Raw genomic sequence first — 16,996 nt, 5'->3', positions numbered from 1 at the left:
GGAAAAGACCCTGATGCTGGGAAAGATGAAGGCAAAAAAAGAAGAGGGCAGCAAAGGATGAGATGGTTGGATGGCATCACCAACTCAATGGACATGGATTCAAGCAAACTCTGCAAGACAGTGAAGGAGAGAGAAGCCTGGCATGCTGCAGCCCATGGGGTCACAAAGAGTTGGACACAACTTAGCGACTAAACAACAATTTGTTATGCAGGGTTTCCTAGGAGGTTCAGCAGTAAAGCATCTGCCTGCCAAGCAGGAAACACAAATTTGAGCCCTTGGCAAGATCCCCTTGAGGAGGAAATGACAACTCACTCCAGTATTCTTGCCTGGAGAATCCCCATGGACAGAGGAGCCTGGCGGGCTACAGTCCTTGGGGTTGCAAAGAGTCGGACGTGACTGAGCAACTGAGCACAGACACACACATTTGTTATGAGATGCTCATTACGTAAGAGAAAGCTGTGATTCTGATGATCCATGAAAACTTCATCTGTATCCTGAAACAGTCATTTCAATAAAGGGCTAGTTTAGAAATAATGATTGTTTCAGGATATGGCAATCCACTCCAGTAATCCTGCCTGGAGAATCCCATCAACAGAGGAGCCTGGCGGGCTACGGGCCTAGGGTCGCACAGTCGGACAGGACTGAATAGACACAGCATGGGCAGAGGCTATCTCCTTTATCCCCCCTTACCTCAGGTGCCCCTGCGATCTTCAGCTGCAGCGTCCCTTTCCTGTCCTTGTCTTCACTGTTTGAATACTGGATGGTCTGCACTTGGTTGAAGTCGGCCAGGTGCGTGGGCTTTGGGAAGAAAAGGCAAACATTTGACCACAGATGCCAGACACTCATGCACTATCCCGTGTAATTTCCGTGGTCCCCACCCCACCCCACTGACAGGGTGTCTGGGGAGCCTGACTGTCCACCTCGCCCAGGAGGAGGGGGCCTTTCTCGCTCTGAGGAGTTGGCAAGGACCTGCCAGGGCCGCCTGCTCACCTCACGGTCAGGGGTGTGTCTGTCCTCTGTGCTCGTGGAGGCAGAGGGGCGCTTCCCCTTCAAGAACTGGACGAGGGGGCGCCCGTGCCCCAGCACAAAGACACATAGAGGAGGAGGGAGGGAGCCCCTGACCTGACTCTCCGGCTGACAGTCTCGGTCTCAGGGAGCATTCTGCCCTGCTTCTCTCAGCAAGAGGGACCCGTGCCCACTCCCAACACACCATGAGCAAGGAACGTCTCTGACCTGTTCTGGGGTTCTTCTGAGGGTTTTGGTGCTAGGGAGACAGTGGGCATCTGAAGGACCCTTCCACATGGACACACCACCAGAGACTCTGCTCGTTTCCCAAGAGGAGTGGGCTTTTCTTCTCATGCAGACACAATGTGCCCATCAGTCCCCACCCTCCAGCATTTCATGACAGCCGTCAGTCTGCAGGGCCAAATCCCACTCATTTACTCAAGACTCTCAGCCCACACAGGGCCATCTCTCTCAGACACCACAAGTGCCAGCCCCTTCCTGCCGAACTGAAGCACACTTACATTGCAGCCCTTGTCTGTGAGGTAACTGATTCCTTCCTCAGGGCCAATCGCCAGCTCTACTGAAATAATCCAGCTTGACTTGAAGGTGAAACAGGTGACGGCAAAGGCACCAGGAAGAAAAAGAGGTATTTTAGAGAAAGAACCACTGAAACATTAAAGGACCGAAGCGGGGGCTAGACACGCTTCTATTCATCTATGTAATCAAATAATACAAAACGTGTACAACTCCAGGCTTTCCTGGTGGCACTAGTGGTGGAGAACCTGCCTGCCAGTGCAGAAGACACAAAGAGACTCAGGTTCGATCCCTCCAGGGAAGATCCCCTGGAGGGGGGCATGGCAACCCACTCCAGGATTCTTGTCTGGAGAATCCCACGGACAGAGGAGCCTGGTGGGCTACAGTCCAGGCACAGAGCGTCAGACACGACTGAGCGTGTACACGTGCGTGTACAACTCCATGGTGCAGCATCTGCTGAGCCTGAGCAGAGACAGATAGACTGAGCTTCCGGTGAGCCTTAAGCCAACAGTTTCTTTGGGAAGATTATCTGAGTAGGTAAACTAGCCCTGAGACAACAGTTAATCAATGAATCGCTGGGCTGGGATTAAAATAAATCTAAATATGAACACAGGCATGCTATTAAAAAAGGATTGTTTTAGTCTCACGTTGACACATTTTCTTTTTGTATTGTTTTCCCATTCTACAGTGGTAAAATATTCTCATGTTAAACACGTGAACAATTAGATTCCAATCAGAAACTGAGGTATTCATGGAAAAGACGGAGAGAGCCCACCGAGTCCCCTACTACAAGTCCCCATACTTACACCAAGGGCACACTTGAAGCATTCTTTATCAAATCTGTACACTGGGGAGAGGATCTCAAAGAACTTCAAAATACTTTCTTCTCTGTTAAGATTGGCAAACTGTCTAAATGTTTGTTGGATCAATTTTCTTAGTGTTTTGGCCTGTGTGATAAAATCACAAACATCTTTTCAGAGTCAACAGTAAGTGAAGACCACAGCAGTAACCCCTAACACCCAGGAACATCTCTTCCCCAGCACCACGTAATACCACCTGCATTCACCAAACATCATTATTTATCAGAGCTCTGTTTCTTTTTAAAAAAATAATTATAGTAAAATACACACAACATATAATATACCATCTGGTGGCTAAGATGGTTAAAAAAAAATGTGCCTGCGATGCAGGAGACCTGGGTTCAATCCCTGGGTCGGGAGGATCTCCTGGAGAAGAAAACGGCAACCCACTCCAGTATTCTTGCCTGGAGAATCCCATGGTCGGAGGAGCCTGGTGGGCTACAGTCCATAGGGTTGCAAAGAGTTGGACACGACTGAGTGACTAACACTTCACTTTCAGCTGTTTTAAAGTATACAGTTCAGCTCTGGCTCATCGGAACAGGGGGGTCCTGTGGTCAGCAGAGGAGGGGGATGAAAGCCCTCACACACCCCGCACTGCCCGGGGAGTCGACACGTCCTTTCTGAAGCAGTCTGGTAACAGAAATCAAATACCTTAAAACCACAACCTTTGAGAGGTTATTCTTCAGGAATAATGAAAGAACTAGGTGAAGACCCAGCAATGAGGAGGTTCCGTGCAGAAGTGTGCAGAGGACCCCAGGTCGGGGCACACACACACACGCACGTGAAAATAAGACAGCCTGGCGTGGTGGAGATGCCATCACAGGAGCACACAAGAGGCAGGCCTCACGCAGGGGGCCACACACACCACGCGTGAGGGAGACAGGGCGGGTCGGCATGTCCGTCCCAAGAGCTGTAGTTACAGGCACGGGGCCGAGGTGCTCCCACAGGTAAAGCAACTGTGGGAGAGCTGCGTGGGCAGAAGCCTGCACAGGAGGCCGACAGCTGGCTGTAGCCAGAGCCAGGGCTCGGACAGGCAAGACAGGGGTGGGATCCAAGGCGATCTGAAGAGACCACAGACGCTAAACTGAGGAGAAGCATAGTGAGTTTCAGGGCAGCAAGGACTGAATCTCAGATGTTGCCTAGAACGTGAGTGGTCAGCCAAGGACGCTCTGCAAAGAAAAATCCAGGGAGCGCATTTTGGAGAAAACTCGTCCAAGCTCTGGCCACGAACCCAGGGCCTGCAAAGGGCCGCTCTCACCATGGCTGAGATGGTGTCCAACCACCGTTCTGACTCCAGGCTGTGCAAACAGTCTCCGACTCTCCTCTGCAGGATCACATTCACCCACCTGAGATCTCCACGACACCTGAAACCTGATGGGCTGCCAAGAGAACCTCCCTCCCCCGTGGCCGGGCCAGCGAGACCGTGCTGATTGGCTCCGCACCCCGACGTCCCTCGAGGTGCCCAACCTCTCCAGCTCCACCCCTCTCGCCATTTCCGCTGCGGTGTCCCCATATCAGAGACACAAAGGGCCGTGCGCTGCCCCCGGCAAGCAGGGGTGAAGTCACCTGCCCCACACCAGAGCCCAGTCGATGGCTTGTCCTCTTTACCAAAACCCTCGGCCACAGGATGTGCATGGGGTCAACTAACAGCACACCTGATCACTGAGCCTGCAGGAAAACTTCCGAGTAACTGGGCAACTGAAAGTAGTAACTATGCAGTGTTAGCAGTCTGAGCTACAGTTTTACGAATCTGTCTCGTCCAGCTGAATCTGGGGGAAACACGTCACGTTTACTGAATGCCCATCCCAGTTTTCGCTTTGGCTCCCTGTGCATTTTACGTGCCACTAGGCTAAGGTGCAGGAAGGCACAGTGCCGAGCAGCAGCTGCAGGAGCTGCAGAAGCTAGCGTACCCGCTCAGGGCTAACTTCCTGGGACACAGGGCCACACCCCAGCTTCCCACCAGCCAAGTGGGGCACCTGGTCAGGAGTGAGTACCTAAGCTTTCTCAGGGTCTCTGCTTCAATGTGGCCACCCAAGAGGACCAAGAAATCTCACAGACAGCACCAGTGCTGGGCAAGAACTAGAAAACGCTTGCTGTCTGAGAGGAGCCCCAGATTCATTTCTAGAGAAGATGCCTTAGAAAGCATCAGTTCTTTCCTTCTTTCTCAATAGGGAAAAAGTTTTACAAAAACTGACTCCCTAGAGTCTCTTGATATTAATAAATATACCTCCCTATTTACAAGGTTTCAATATCCTCTCTGTGTTTGAAACAAGGCATCTATCAATGACAGCTAGTTGGTTTTCAACCAGTCCATATACAGAGAGAATAAGGCAGTATTACTAGGATGAAGCATCAGAAATTGTTGCTATTCAGCCTTCTGAACAACAGAAATAATCCCATGTTAGTCAACCTAACATTTATCAGATGCTGCTCTTAGTAGAACAATGGCCTCTGAGGGCCTCCTGGATGAAAAGGTCAGTATAATCCTAAAGAAAATATGCCAGAGAAGAAAAATACACTAAGAAACAGGAATCGAGGAGTTACGTTATCTCCCCCTCTCCCAGATGCTAACTGTAGATCTGTAAACAAGTGCGTGTCAAGTGTGTTTTTCTAAATTGAGTTGTAACTGACATACAAGGTTGTATTAGCTTCAGGTGTACAACATAACGATTCAATATTTGCATACATCTATACTGTGAACTGACTGCCACAATGTCTGGTTAACACACCATCTCAGTTACACTTTTTTTTTCTTGCGATGAGCACCTTTAAGACCTACTCTCCCAGAAACTTTTAAGTACGTGACACACTGCTAATAACTACAGTCAGCGTGCTTTACATCACATCCTTGGGACTTACTTGTAACTAGAAGTCTGCACCTTGTGACCCCTGCACCCATTTCACTCTCCCCATGTCCCACCACCTGTTCTCTGTATCTATGAGCTTGATGTTTTTTCTTTTTCTTTTCATATAAGTGAAGTTATATAGTATTTGTCTTCTCCGTCTGACTTCACTGAGTACAACGTCCTCAAGGACCATCCATGTTATTGCAAATGGCAAGACTTCCTTCTTTTTACAGCTGAGTCATATTCCAGTGTGTGTGTGTGTCTCTAAAGCATACCTCCTTTCCAGCTTCCGTGTGTGTGTGTGCGCGTGTGTCTAAAGCATGCCTCCTTACGGGGGTCCAGACCAGGGGGGCACTCTCCATGCGGAGGCCAGGACTCAGAGGCTGAGTGAGTGCTGAGCTGGGTGCTTCTATGCTCACCACCGGAACGAGAATGGTGACTAACTTAAGTGCTCCTGGGAGGGGCCTAGGAAATCACTCTATTACTCTGAAGTACAGATACTTAACTGTGGATCTCGTAACATTTCTAATCCTGAAATGAGATTTCTACTGTGAATTATACTCAAATAAGCTGAAATCTGGCTCTTTTATTTGTGACACAATTTTAGATTTACAGAAGAGCTGTACAGACAGTGCAGAATTCCCATCGAACGCCCCGCCCCAGGCCCTGAAGTAGACAACTCGCACAACACTGGCACATCTGTTAGGTAAGAAACCAGCGCTGCCAGGAGGCCCTCACTGAGATGCTCCCGTCTGCCCACGGGTGTTCCCGCTGCTCCAGGACCTCACGCCACACATGCTCACATCCCCCCACCTGCCCCCGCAGCTGCCACAGCTCCTTGATACTTCTGAAGAGTAATAATTACAGTTTTGTAGACAGTTCCCTCATGTTGCGACTGACTTAGTTTTACTGGTCCGGTGTTTTTAAAAACGTGCCTCTGGCACTAAGATCAAAGAGAGAGAAGTTTTACCTATCTTATAAATTATTCTTAATAATCAGGCACATACACCCCAATCCTATTTGCCATCAATCAATCAATCATAGCTTAAGTTCCATCAAATATAAGGTAAACTTTTGACACTTCAGGGTCATCATTAACTACAAAGGATGTTCTAGAATCCAGATATGAAGGGGAAAGGCATAGAAAACAAAGTGGCTCTTGGAGCAGCAAATATTAACTGATCAGGCCATCCTATAGGTTAGTCTGGAATAAATAAGAAGCTGCGTCACGGGGGTCTCTCACCTTGGCCACACTTACACCGCAGCACCTGAGGCCGGCACCTGGGGTGGCCTATTTTGAGTATGAGGACCCATTTTAAAAGTAGGATAACTTCTTGAACTCCCAAATGCCAGCAGCCATACCTCTTGGGGTAACTGCTCACCTGCACACAGCTCTGAGCACGCTCTGCACGATTCTGAGGCCGCCCCAGGACTCACACACGGCCACTGGAGGGCCTACCAATGTGACACAGCCGCTTTCACACCCCTTCCTGCTTCCTAAGGCTACACTGGGCAATGCGCTGTTCTGTCCAGTGACGGGGCAAACGCCCTGAAAGATGGTGTCTGACATTCGTGAGCGCCTCCCCTCCAGTCCACCCAGCAAAGGGCAGACGGGCGCACAGGGCAGGCTTCTGTGCCCACACTAGGGCCTCAAGCTCCAGATCAAACTGAGCCCCACGCGACTCAAGGTGTCAGGTCAGAACCTTCACCAACGCAGGCCAGCTCCAGAGCCAGCTTTCTGAACCACTGTGCTTGGGCGTCAGTGGACAGGACGGTGTACACGTGGCTGCCCCAGTGTGGAACGTGACCTCTGTGACACAAAGTCACAGCAGCAACAGCCACAGTTCCACAGTTTATAAATTAGACAGTGACAGGTGCTTGTGCTATGTGTGTGTAACCCCTGGGTTGGGAAGATTCCCTGGAGGAGGAAATGGCAACCCACTCTAGTATTTGCGCCTGGGAAATCCCATGGACAGAGGAGCCTGGCGGGCTATAGTCCATGGGGTCACAAAGTCAGACACAACTGAGCGACTAAACACACACACACATATATATGCACACACACACACACACACACACACACACACACACACACACACACACCCCGATGTGCTAAAAAGCCACACCAATCCTACCTACCCTATTTCCTTTGTTGTGGAAATAAGAAACCAGGTCCAAACCATGAGGCTAGGAAATGGCAGAGCTCTTCTGAGCTTGACTCTAACTTGACACAAAGCTGTATTCTCACAATGTACTCGACCGTGTTCTAGAAGGGCTGGGGAGCCACACATCACATCCCTGATGTCCCCTCCCCTGCGGTGGGAGCTGCAAACAGAGGCGGGAGCTGGCACTCTGCAAGAAGTTACTAACAGGAAGGAGCGTCCACCAGTCAAGAGAAGACAGACCTTCAGAGTGCATGTCTATGCAAGCAAGCACGCACACACGCACATGTACACACACACGCGTGCACACACACACACAGAGCATCGCCTATGGCTGCTTCACATGCTGCTTCTTTACTTCTCTGAGTTGAACCTGAGACTATAAAGACTGAGGTGATGCGTTCACCACTGTGAACACAATGCTCCTGGTTTTGTACTTAGCTGAGTACACACACAATCAAGACACAAAACCACGATTTTCTGGGAGAAAGCTCCATCTTTAAAAGCCTACTTCCCATGAATATGACTAGAGTAACTGTCAGCTTCTTGCATTAAGCCTTTTACAGGTAAGAGGGAAGAGCATGTGGCACGGGGGAGGTATCTGCCTAACACGGTCATCTGATTATGACAAAGACAATGCTAATTACCTTGACTGAATCCAGTAAACTCCTAGGGAAAAACCGCTTCAAACCAACATCTTTCCTGAAATACAGAAAGAAGTGAATTAACAAACAATACCACCAAATCAGTAAATATAATGACATTGTTGCTAGAACATAAAAGAAGTTTAAATTATCATTCCACACATTATTTGAGAAGGAAACACATATATTAAAGCTCCAAATGACTGGCATAGTCATGGAACAGTTGGGACAAGTATTCTTCTAGATGTGTGCAGAAAACATTGAGACAAGTTGGTTTGTGTAACCATTAACTATTACAAACCCTCTAAAATATTGCCTCTTTTACAATGTGTAAATAAACTGGGTTTTTAACACTCTTTGAAAGTTAGCCTTATAAACCTCAATTCCAGCTGTGTAATGCTATATTTGTATAGAAAGTAGGCTGGCCTGATTAGAAAAAGATTTGAGTTATACCAGGGATGCTTAAATTACCTTAATCCTAAAATCTGATGATCCTTAAAAATAAACATTAGTCAATGTTTAAAATCTAAGTTTCACATAGAAAGCAAAACAAAAAGAGAAATTAAGTGATTGGGCTAAGGTCAAAAAACTGAATGTGAGGACATGTTGGAAGTCCCAGTGATTTTCTTTAGATCAGGCTACAAAATCAACCATTAATAACAAGTGCTTCTGGGGAGGGAGGTGGGAGGGGGGTTCATGTTTGGGAACACATGTAAGAATTAAAGATTTTAAAATTAAAAAATAAAAATAAAAAAAAATAACAAGTGCTTCACGGCATTCTAAGCGACAAAACAGGTGGAGAGAATGGCTCCTTCTCACAGGAAAGACTGAAGGCTAAAGGAGGAGGGGATGACAGAGGATGAGATGATGGAGTGGCATCACAGACTCAATGCCCATGAATCTGAGCAAACTCTGGGAGACAATGAAGGACAGAGGAGCCTGGAGTGCTGCAGTCTCATCAGTTCAGTTCAGTTCAATCGCTCAGTCGTGTCCGACTCTTTGCGATCCCATGAATCGCAGCACACCAGGCCTCTCTGTCCATCACCAACTCCCGGACAAAAAAGTCTGACATGACTGAGCAACTGAACAACAACAAAGTTTCTACTTATTGATACTTTGGATATAAGTGAGCCAGGCTTTTGGCCACTAGGTGGCAATCATCGGCTAGTAAGATGAAGCGAAGCCCCTGGACATGAAAGATGATCAGGAGACACAGAAGATATAAAAGGATCATGGAAAAAAGTAAAATACAAGTATCTTTTACATTAAAAAAATAAAATGAATATAAAATATAAAAAAATAAAACAAGGATGACTTCCCCCTTAACTATAAGTGAGCAGGTACTACAAACAAAACCACAGAAAACAAGTCAGAGTTTATGTGGTTGACTCCACATCCAAACATTTTAATCCCCTATTTCACACTCTACTAGTCAGAACCTAAATCAGCGAACTCCTTGCTAAGTCCTGGTCTCAGATCTCATATCCTTTTATTATCCTATGATGATGATGGTGATGACAATGTTTAGCACATCCATACAAAATCCTTGCTCAGCTCCCATGACACACTGTTAACTGGTTTTACTGATCAGCAAATTCACGTAACTCTTGGCTTGCCATTCTTCTAATCACTCTTGCTTATAACTTCCCTTTCTTATCTTTTCAGATATGAACAAGGGGAAAGTGTCCACCCAAGTTCTTCCCTCTCTTGCTGCCTCCTAACAAGACAGGAACTTAGCATTCTAAGGATTTGGGAGCTAATCACTATGGGAAGTGGCAAAATAAGGACATAAAAGATAAACTAACACCCCAGAGTCTTAAGGGCATGGCTCCTGAGCATTTTCTTCCCCGTTTCCCTGGTCAGGAACTTGCTTTATGCAGATAGTTCTGCCCTGGAATTTCGGCTTTGCAGAAAGATAGATCTTAAAGGCTGTGATGTAATGCCTGTCAACCTCAGGTGACACCTATGTGTAACATGGGGACGCTAACTCCTACTGAAGACAGTGGTGTTGAGAGGAAATGGGGAGGTGTCAAGGACCTAGAACCCTATGGGGGCAGTTTCCCCTCCTCTGGAAATACCACGGCTACCCCTGCTGTCTGGTGAGAGTCTGGTCTACATGCCTGACCAGCCGTGGTCTTGAGCAGAGGCAGGTGTGACCTGATGCTGCCGTGAGCAGAATGGGGAGGAAGTGGGGACACAGGCAGGTGGGTGGGTGGACAGCAGACTCGGGAGGTGCTCTGGATGCAGAGCAGTGCTCAGGAAAAGGTGATAAGGGAAGGCTCATGCATGGAGATGGGGAAGGCCAGGGCCAGCTTCGGGAGGCCCAAGGCTGGAAAAACTTTATTCACACATATATATATATAAAAGTGAAAGTGAAATTGAAAGTTGCTCAGTCGTATCCAGCTCTTTGCATCCCCATGGACTGTATGGTGCGTGGAATTCTCCAGGCCAGTACACTGGAGTGGGTAGCCTTTCCCTTCTCCAGGGGTTCTTCCCGACCCAGGGAGCGAACTGGGGTCTCCTGCATTGCAGACGGATTCTTTACCAACTGAGCTATGAGGGAAGCCATTAAGCTTATTATAAATGAATTCTCATGTCAAGGATAAATTTGTTTCTCCTTTGCCACTACTTCTGAGAAGATTCAGACCCTGTCTGTTGCTTTAACTAATTAATACTTCGTGGACATTATTCCTCTCAGATTTAAAGCTCAGGCAAAAAAGCAAACCAAAATCAACTTTAAAATATAACTGTAATGCACGTTACCATACAGTATCCCTATCTTATCCTCACCCCCAAACTCTCAAGAATTGAGTATCATTAAGAATACTACTAAGGTCCCTTAACCTCTAGAACGATACCTTTCAGTCTCTTACAAACAGATAAATGTTAAAATTCTCTAAGTTCAGGAGAAACTGTCATTGCTTCCTAACAAACCTCTCACCCTAGGCTACCAGGTGGAATCTATGCATGATGGATGGGTGGCAAGATTCAAGGAGCCTGGCGCCCTGGTGATGAGGAACACCGACTGCCTGGCACAAAGAGAAATAACCTTCTATCCTGGTTAAGCCACTGTCCATCAATTCATGTCAAGTCTGTGAGCTTTCCCTTCATCACTGTATTATCACAGGCAACTAAAGAAAGCACTAGATCACTAATGACAAGAAGGACAATTAAAAAAAGAAATGAAAACAATGCACCATTGGAATCAACCTCAGCTAATTTTAAATCAATTTACTGAGGAAATACCAACGGAATATCTAATAAGCAGGAGATACTGCTAAGTGCCCGAAACATCAGGAGCTCCCTACATCAACAGAGCTTACTCTAACAGAGAAGAAACAGTTACACAAACAACTACAGCAAGACACCTTTCTTTAAAAAGCAAACCACTTCATGAGGAAACGAGCAGAACTGAAAAGTGACATGGTTTACTTAAAATACTTTCACAGTACAATTCTGTACTGTGGAGAAGAATCATCAGTACGTAACTCTTCCTTCTACAATGTCACGTTAGGAACCATAATTCTAACACTGTATTATTAGCTTATTTTGGTTTCATCTATCATCATTAGCAATGGCATTTTTAAGCTGGATAACAAAACATTTTTCTTAACACATCCCTTCTGACTCCTGTCTGTGATTTATAAGAGACATAAGTAAAAGAACCATCTGTGTGCACTCCAGAATGTGCCCTTGCACTGTGAGACCCCAGGAGGCCAAGTTTTGGGGTTGGGGGCTAGGGTTCCCCTCTGCCTACAGAAAACGCACCATGGTTCTTCCAGAGTGGGAAAGACATAGAAAAAAAAACACTGATAACTCTTTAGTTGATTTAAAAGTAAAGTACAAAAAGTTCTAGATAGTGTTTTTCCCACTCTCCAAAGTTGGGCTGATTTTTTTTTTTGCATAACTGAAAATAGCCATTTTGAAATGTGGTAAAGGTGAAGGTTCACTATATTACAGATTACTGATATTGTCCTTAAATTTTCTGGCAGAAACTAAGAAGCTATATGGACTATTTCAGATTTTCTCCTTATGGGCAAGGAAAAAGAGAACCCAGAATAAACTAATAAAGAACAAGTAACATTCTGCACTCATGTGTAATTCTTTTCCATACCGAGAAAAAATATTCACACTTCTAAGTGGCTCTAGGCTACTAGCAAACACAGTAGAAAGGACGGTGTGGACCCACTGGATGCCCTGGCTACCCATCCCCAGGCAGGACTGCCTCAGGGAGCACAGAGCACCACCCCCGGCCACACCGCGCCCGCAGCCCTGACGGGCCTTTCAACAGCTGCACCAGAAGACAGAACAGAGGGAAGACCACAGTTAGACTAGACTTGTGAACAGAGTGACGACACTGTGAAAGGCCTGCACTCAACACGCAGGCAAGTTTGGAAAACTCAGCTGTGGCCACAGGACTGGAAAAGGTCATTTTCATTCCAAACCGAAAGGAAGGCAATGCCAAACAATGCTCAAACTACCGCACAAGTGCACTCATCTCACACTAATAATGCTCAAAATTCTCCAAGCCAGGATTCAGCAATATGTGAACCGTGAACTTCCAGATGTTCAACTTGGATTTAGAAAAGTCAGAGGAACCAGAGATCAAATTGCCAACATCCACTGGATCATCAAAAAAGCAAGAGAGTTCCAGAAAAACATCTGCTTCATTGACTCTGCCAAAGCCTTTGACTCCGTGGCTGTGGAAAATTCTTCAAGAGACCACCTGACCTGCCTCCTGAGAAACCTGCATGCAGGTCAAGAAGCAACAGTTAGAACTGGACAGGGAACAACAGACTGGTTCCAAATCGGGAAAGGAGTATGTCAAGCCTGTATATTGTCACCCTGCTTATTTAACTTATATGCAGAGTACATCATCAGAAATGCTGGACTGGATGAAACACAAGCTGGAATCAAGATTGCTGGGAGAAATATCAATAACCTCAGATATGCAGATGACACCACCCTTATGGCAGAAAGTGAAGGAGAACTAAGGAGTCTCTTGATGAAAGTGAAAGAGGAGAGTGAAAAAGTTGGCTTAAAACTCAACATTCAGAAAACTAAGATCATGGCATCTGGTCCCATCACTTCATGGCAAACAGATGGGGAAACAATGGAAACAGTGACAGACTTTATTTTGGGGGGCTCCAAATTCACTGCAGATGGTGACTGCAGCATGAAATTAAAAGATGCTTGCACTCTGGAAGAAAAGTTATCACCAACCTAAACAGCATATTAAAAAGCAGAGACATGACATTACCAACAAAGGGCCTTCTAGTCAAAGCTGTGGTTTTTCCAGTAGTCATGTATGGATGTAAGAGTTGGACTATAAAGAAAGCGGAGTGCCGAAGAATTGATGCTTTTGAACTGTGGTGTTGGAGAAGACTTTTGAGAGTCCCTTGGACTACAAGGAGACCCAACCAGTCCATCCTAAAGGAAATCAGTCCTGAATATTCATTGGAAGGACTGATGCTGAAGCTGAAACTCCAATACTTGGGCCACCTTATGCGAAGAACTGACTCATTTGAAAAAACCATAATGCTGGCAAAGATTGAAGGGGGGAGGAGAAGGCAATGACAGAGGATGAGACGGTTGGATGGTATCACTGACTCGATGGACAAAAGCTTGAGCAAGCTCCAGGAGTTGGTGATGGACAGGGAGGCCTGGCGTGCTGTGGTCCGTGGGGTCACACAGAGCTGGACATGACCGAGCAACTGAACTATGAATAGAGTACAGATGCCCTCCAAAAGCAAGGCAAAATAAAGGAGATGACAAGATGGCAAAAGCAGAGTTTTACCTCCAAAGACACATTAAAAGAGAAATTCTAAACAGTGTGCTTTAAGAAAAAGGGCCCTGCTATCAGAAAACAGGCTGAGCTCCAAGACAGTGTTCAGGCAACACAGTGATAAACAAGCAGGCCTGCAGGGCTCCTGCCAACACACCCACAGAGCTGGAGGCGGAAGAGACCCTACAGGCGGGGATGCGGCGCCAGGGCTGAGCAGGCACCCAGGGAGGTCCAGTCACGCCGCTCACATCCTGGCTCCCACGGGAAGCCCCCACCCCCACTGGATCCCCCTCAGCAGCCACCTGGGGGCTTCAGGAAGCAGAGCGAGACAGTCCAGCTCCCCACAGTCACTATCAGATACAGAACACAAAACGGCTGGCATGAAAAGCTTGAAGAAATAAAGAGCACAATCCTTATCTGTCCTTATTTAATTTAAGAGGCACAACATATGGGACATGTGTATCCAAAAATACACAACCACAAATATTTAGTACACCATGTTAATATATTAGGTTCAGAAGTCAAGTGATGAATTCAAACTATAACAAGACAGACCGCTCGGGGTGCTAACTCACTTGTCACAACTGATACAAAAAAGGCTCCTGTAATTGCAAAAGAAACTATCCCATCTACTACCACTAGCTATCATCTCAAACGGTTCTACCTGCTCAAGATTAATTCCCCCAAACATTCACCTCTACTTTTTTTTAAATGAGCATGGCTCCCCGTAAAACCTTGTTTCCAAAATGATGGCAGATTACATTTTCACAGTGTGATACAGCTTGGCTGACCTGCCATGTCAAGTCTTATGGACAACCTTTCACTTCACTGCAGTAACATCCTCCAAATAGCACAAGAATTTCAGTAATAATAAGGCAGGAAAAGGTGCTGGCAAAAAGTTGTACCATTGCTAATGAAAATAAAACTGGAAACAACAAAAACCAAAAATTTTTGGTGAATTAATTATCAAGAGACAATTTGTAGAACTTTCAGTCTCCCAAGATATAAGCCCCACTTTGTCTTTTATGCATTTTAAACAGTCTAACAATCTAATGCCCACTAATTTCACTACTGGAAAAATGTTCAGTTATCCTAAATACCCTGATACACGAGCAACAAATAACACCCACATTTTAACTAAGCAAAAAAAAAAAAAAAAAAAATCCTCAATAAACTTAGAGAATATAAATAATAATAATTCAGTATAAATTAGAAGTGAAACTCCATCCCAATATGGTTAAATCTACAGAGCCAGAGAAGTTTATTATTTATGTGTTAACAAGCCAGAGACTATTAGCCTTAAGACATTTATCAACAAATTTAAATGTTCGCTAACCCAATTAATGATTAATGTCATCAAGAATTATTTTCTTAATAAAACCTTCTGTTTTCAGATACAAAGATTTTAGACAAGTACTGTTTAGATTCAACAATACATTTTTTTCTAAAGTAAAGATAAACTAATAAAATCTAAGTCTGAAAACGACTCAGCTCTGAACACGCACAGGCAGACCTCAACGCCACACTTACTCCAGCACTTCGTAGTTAGACTTCTTTTCCAGGGCGTTACCGCGCATCTCCCAGTACGACCGCCTGAAGCAGAGAAGAGAGACACTCACAGATCTGCGTGGAGAGCGTCTGCGATATTAAATGACTAAAAACTACTGCGCAGCTCAGTCACAAACATTCTGACAAACTACCAGTAGACAATAAACTTGATTCTCCACATTAGTCCTCCTTCATCAGGCAGCAGAAATCAGTTAACACACTGAAGGAAAGGGTCCAAATTCGCTTTCCAGAGAAAACTGTAAAGGAGGAGACCAGTGAGAGATGGCTTTTTCCCCCTCTGGGATATATAATTAAGGTTGAAAACAAATGTTAATGAAGTTGCTGAGAGTTATACTTAATGATCTGTGGGTCTTACAGGAACTGTTATTTCATAACCTTATACAATATAAAAAACAGGGATCTCCTGGGAAAATTATCACTGTTTTGAGTATACATAATCAATTTTTAGCTAATTTAACCAACTCATCTTAAACTGGCAGCCTGGGGTAAATTTTAATTAAAATCATAGCTGACAAAGGTAGAAATATTCTTTTATTCAAAGTTTAAAATGGTGACACAGAATACATGACAAATGCTACCAGAAATAAATGCATTCTCAGCTTCCCATTCCCCTCAATGGTAGCCATCGGACACAGGTGATGGTTCACGTTCAAGTTTATAGCAGTAACACTGCACGTCTGAGTGCTCAGTGTCTGCCTCAGCTAGTGGCTGGCACAAGGATCTCACAGACACTTCCTGCATCACAGAAGGTCCTCCTGGGGAGCTCAGCCTTAGACTTGCTTACACACTTGTGCTCTTATCACTGCATTCTAACTACCACAAAGTATCATCTTAAAAGATTCTAGAATCAGCGATTTAACCTAATTCAGAATATTCTTAAATTTTACCTAAATTTTTATTCAGTATTTTATTGATAATCTTTACAAGGAAAAGGAAAATACCTAGAAAAAAATAAAGGAAAACATTGCTAAATAAAGACCTCAATGTCTAGTTATCTTCTTACCGTATTTCTAGACAACCCAACTTCAATGCAATGTCCTGGTCCACTTGGTCAGCGATCTCTAACATATAATCGCTCTTCACCTACAACAGAAAGGAATGGGTAAAACCATGTCGTTGTAAGAGTACGCTGTAGACTTAGCAAATGTGTGCTGGGTGTCATCCCCATACTTCATATGCACTGTGTCCATAATGACACTCGATGCTGGGTGTAAAAATGAGCAATATCAGAGAACAGTGAGTCAGTCTTCTTTTATGAAGAACTTTTATCATCCATGAGCACTTAAACGTCATCCGAATCACGGACCCTCAAGCAGCTCTCTATACCCTCCCATGTTGTTGAAGGTCCCTTTCCATGCAAACTTGTGTTCAAATTTTCTGAACTCAGAGTGCAGCCCCAGCAGCATTTCTGGACCTCAACACAGGCACAAGGAAAACTGACATTGTTTCAAAATCCATTTAATCCTGCAACTGACATGCTTCCACCTAACCATCAATTGTAACTCGTGAACCTGCAAAGTGACAACGTGCTTGAAGTGGGACATAAAGAGAAGGCTCTAACAGAACATTGACAGCTGTCTTCCAAGCAATG

General features: G+C 45.3%; 1 protein-coding gene across 11 annotated transcripts in view; it reads right to left on the bottom strand.

Annotated features, from left to right (window-relative positions):
* The window catches only part of PTK2 (protein tyrosine kinase 2), a 191,322-nt gene that overhangs the window by 76,037 nt on the left and 98,289 nt on the right, over nt 1-16,996 (bottom strand). For all 11 annotated transcript variants that reach the window (XM_052651609.1, XM_052651607.1, XM_052651614.1 and 8 more), the window contains 6 exons: nt 16,409-16,488; nt 15,367-15,429; nt 8,055-8,109; nt 2,346-2,486; nt 1,527-1,604; nt 691-798 (listed from right to left, as the gene is read on the bottom strand). In XM_052651609.1, coding sequence (XP_052507569.1) covers nt 691-798; nt 1,527-1,604; nt 2,346-2,486; nt 8,055-8,109; nt 15,367-15,429; nt 16,409-16,488 — 525 coding nt within the window. The remainder of the gene's footprint in view (nt 1-690; nt 799-1,526; nt 1,605-2,345; nt 2,487-8,054; nt 8,110-15,366; nt 15,430-16,408; nt 16,489-16,996) is intronic.

The sequence above is a fragment of the Budorcas taxicolor genome, chromosome 14, assembly GCF_023091745.1.
Source record: "Budorcas taxicolor isolate Tak-1 chromosome 14, Takin1.1, whole genome shotgun sequence".
Lineage (NCBI taxonomy): Eukaryota > Metazoa > Chordata > Mammalia > Artiodactyla > Bovidae > Budorcas > Budorcas taxicolor.
This window is presented reverse-complemented; position numbering and strand designations above follow the sequence as displayed.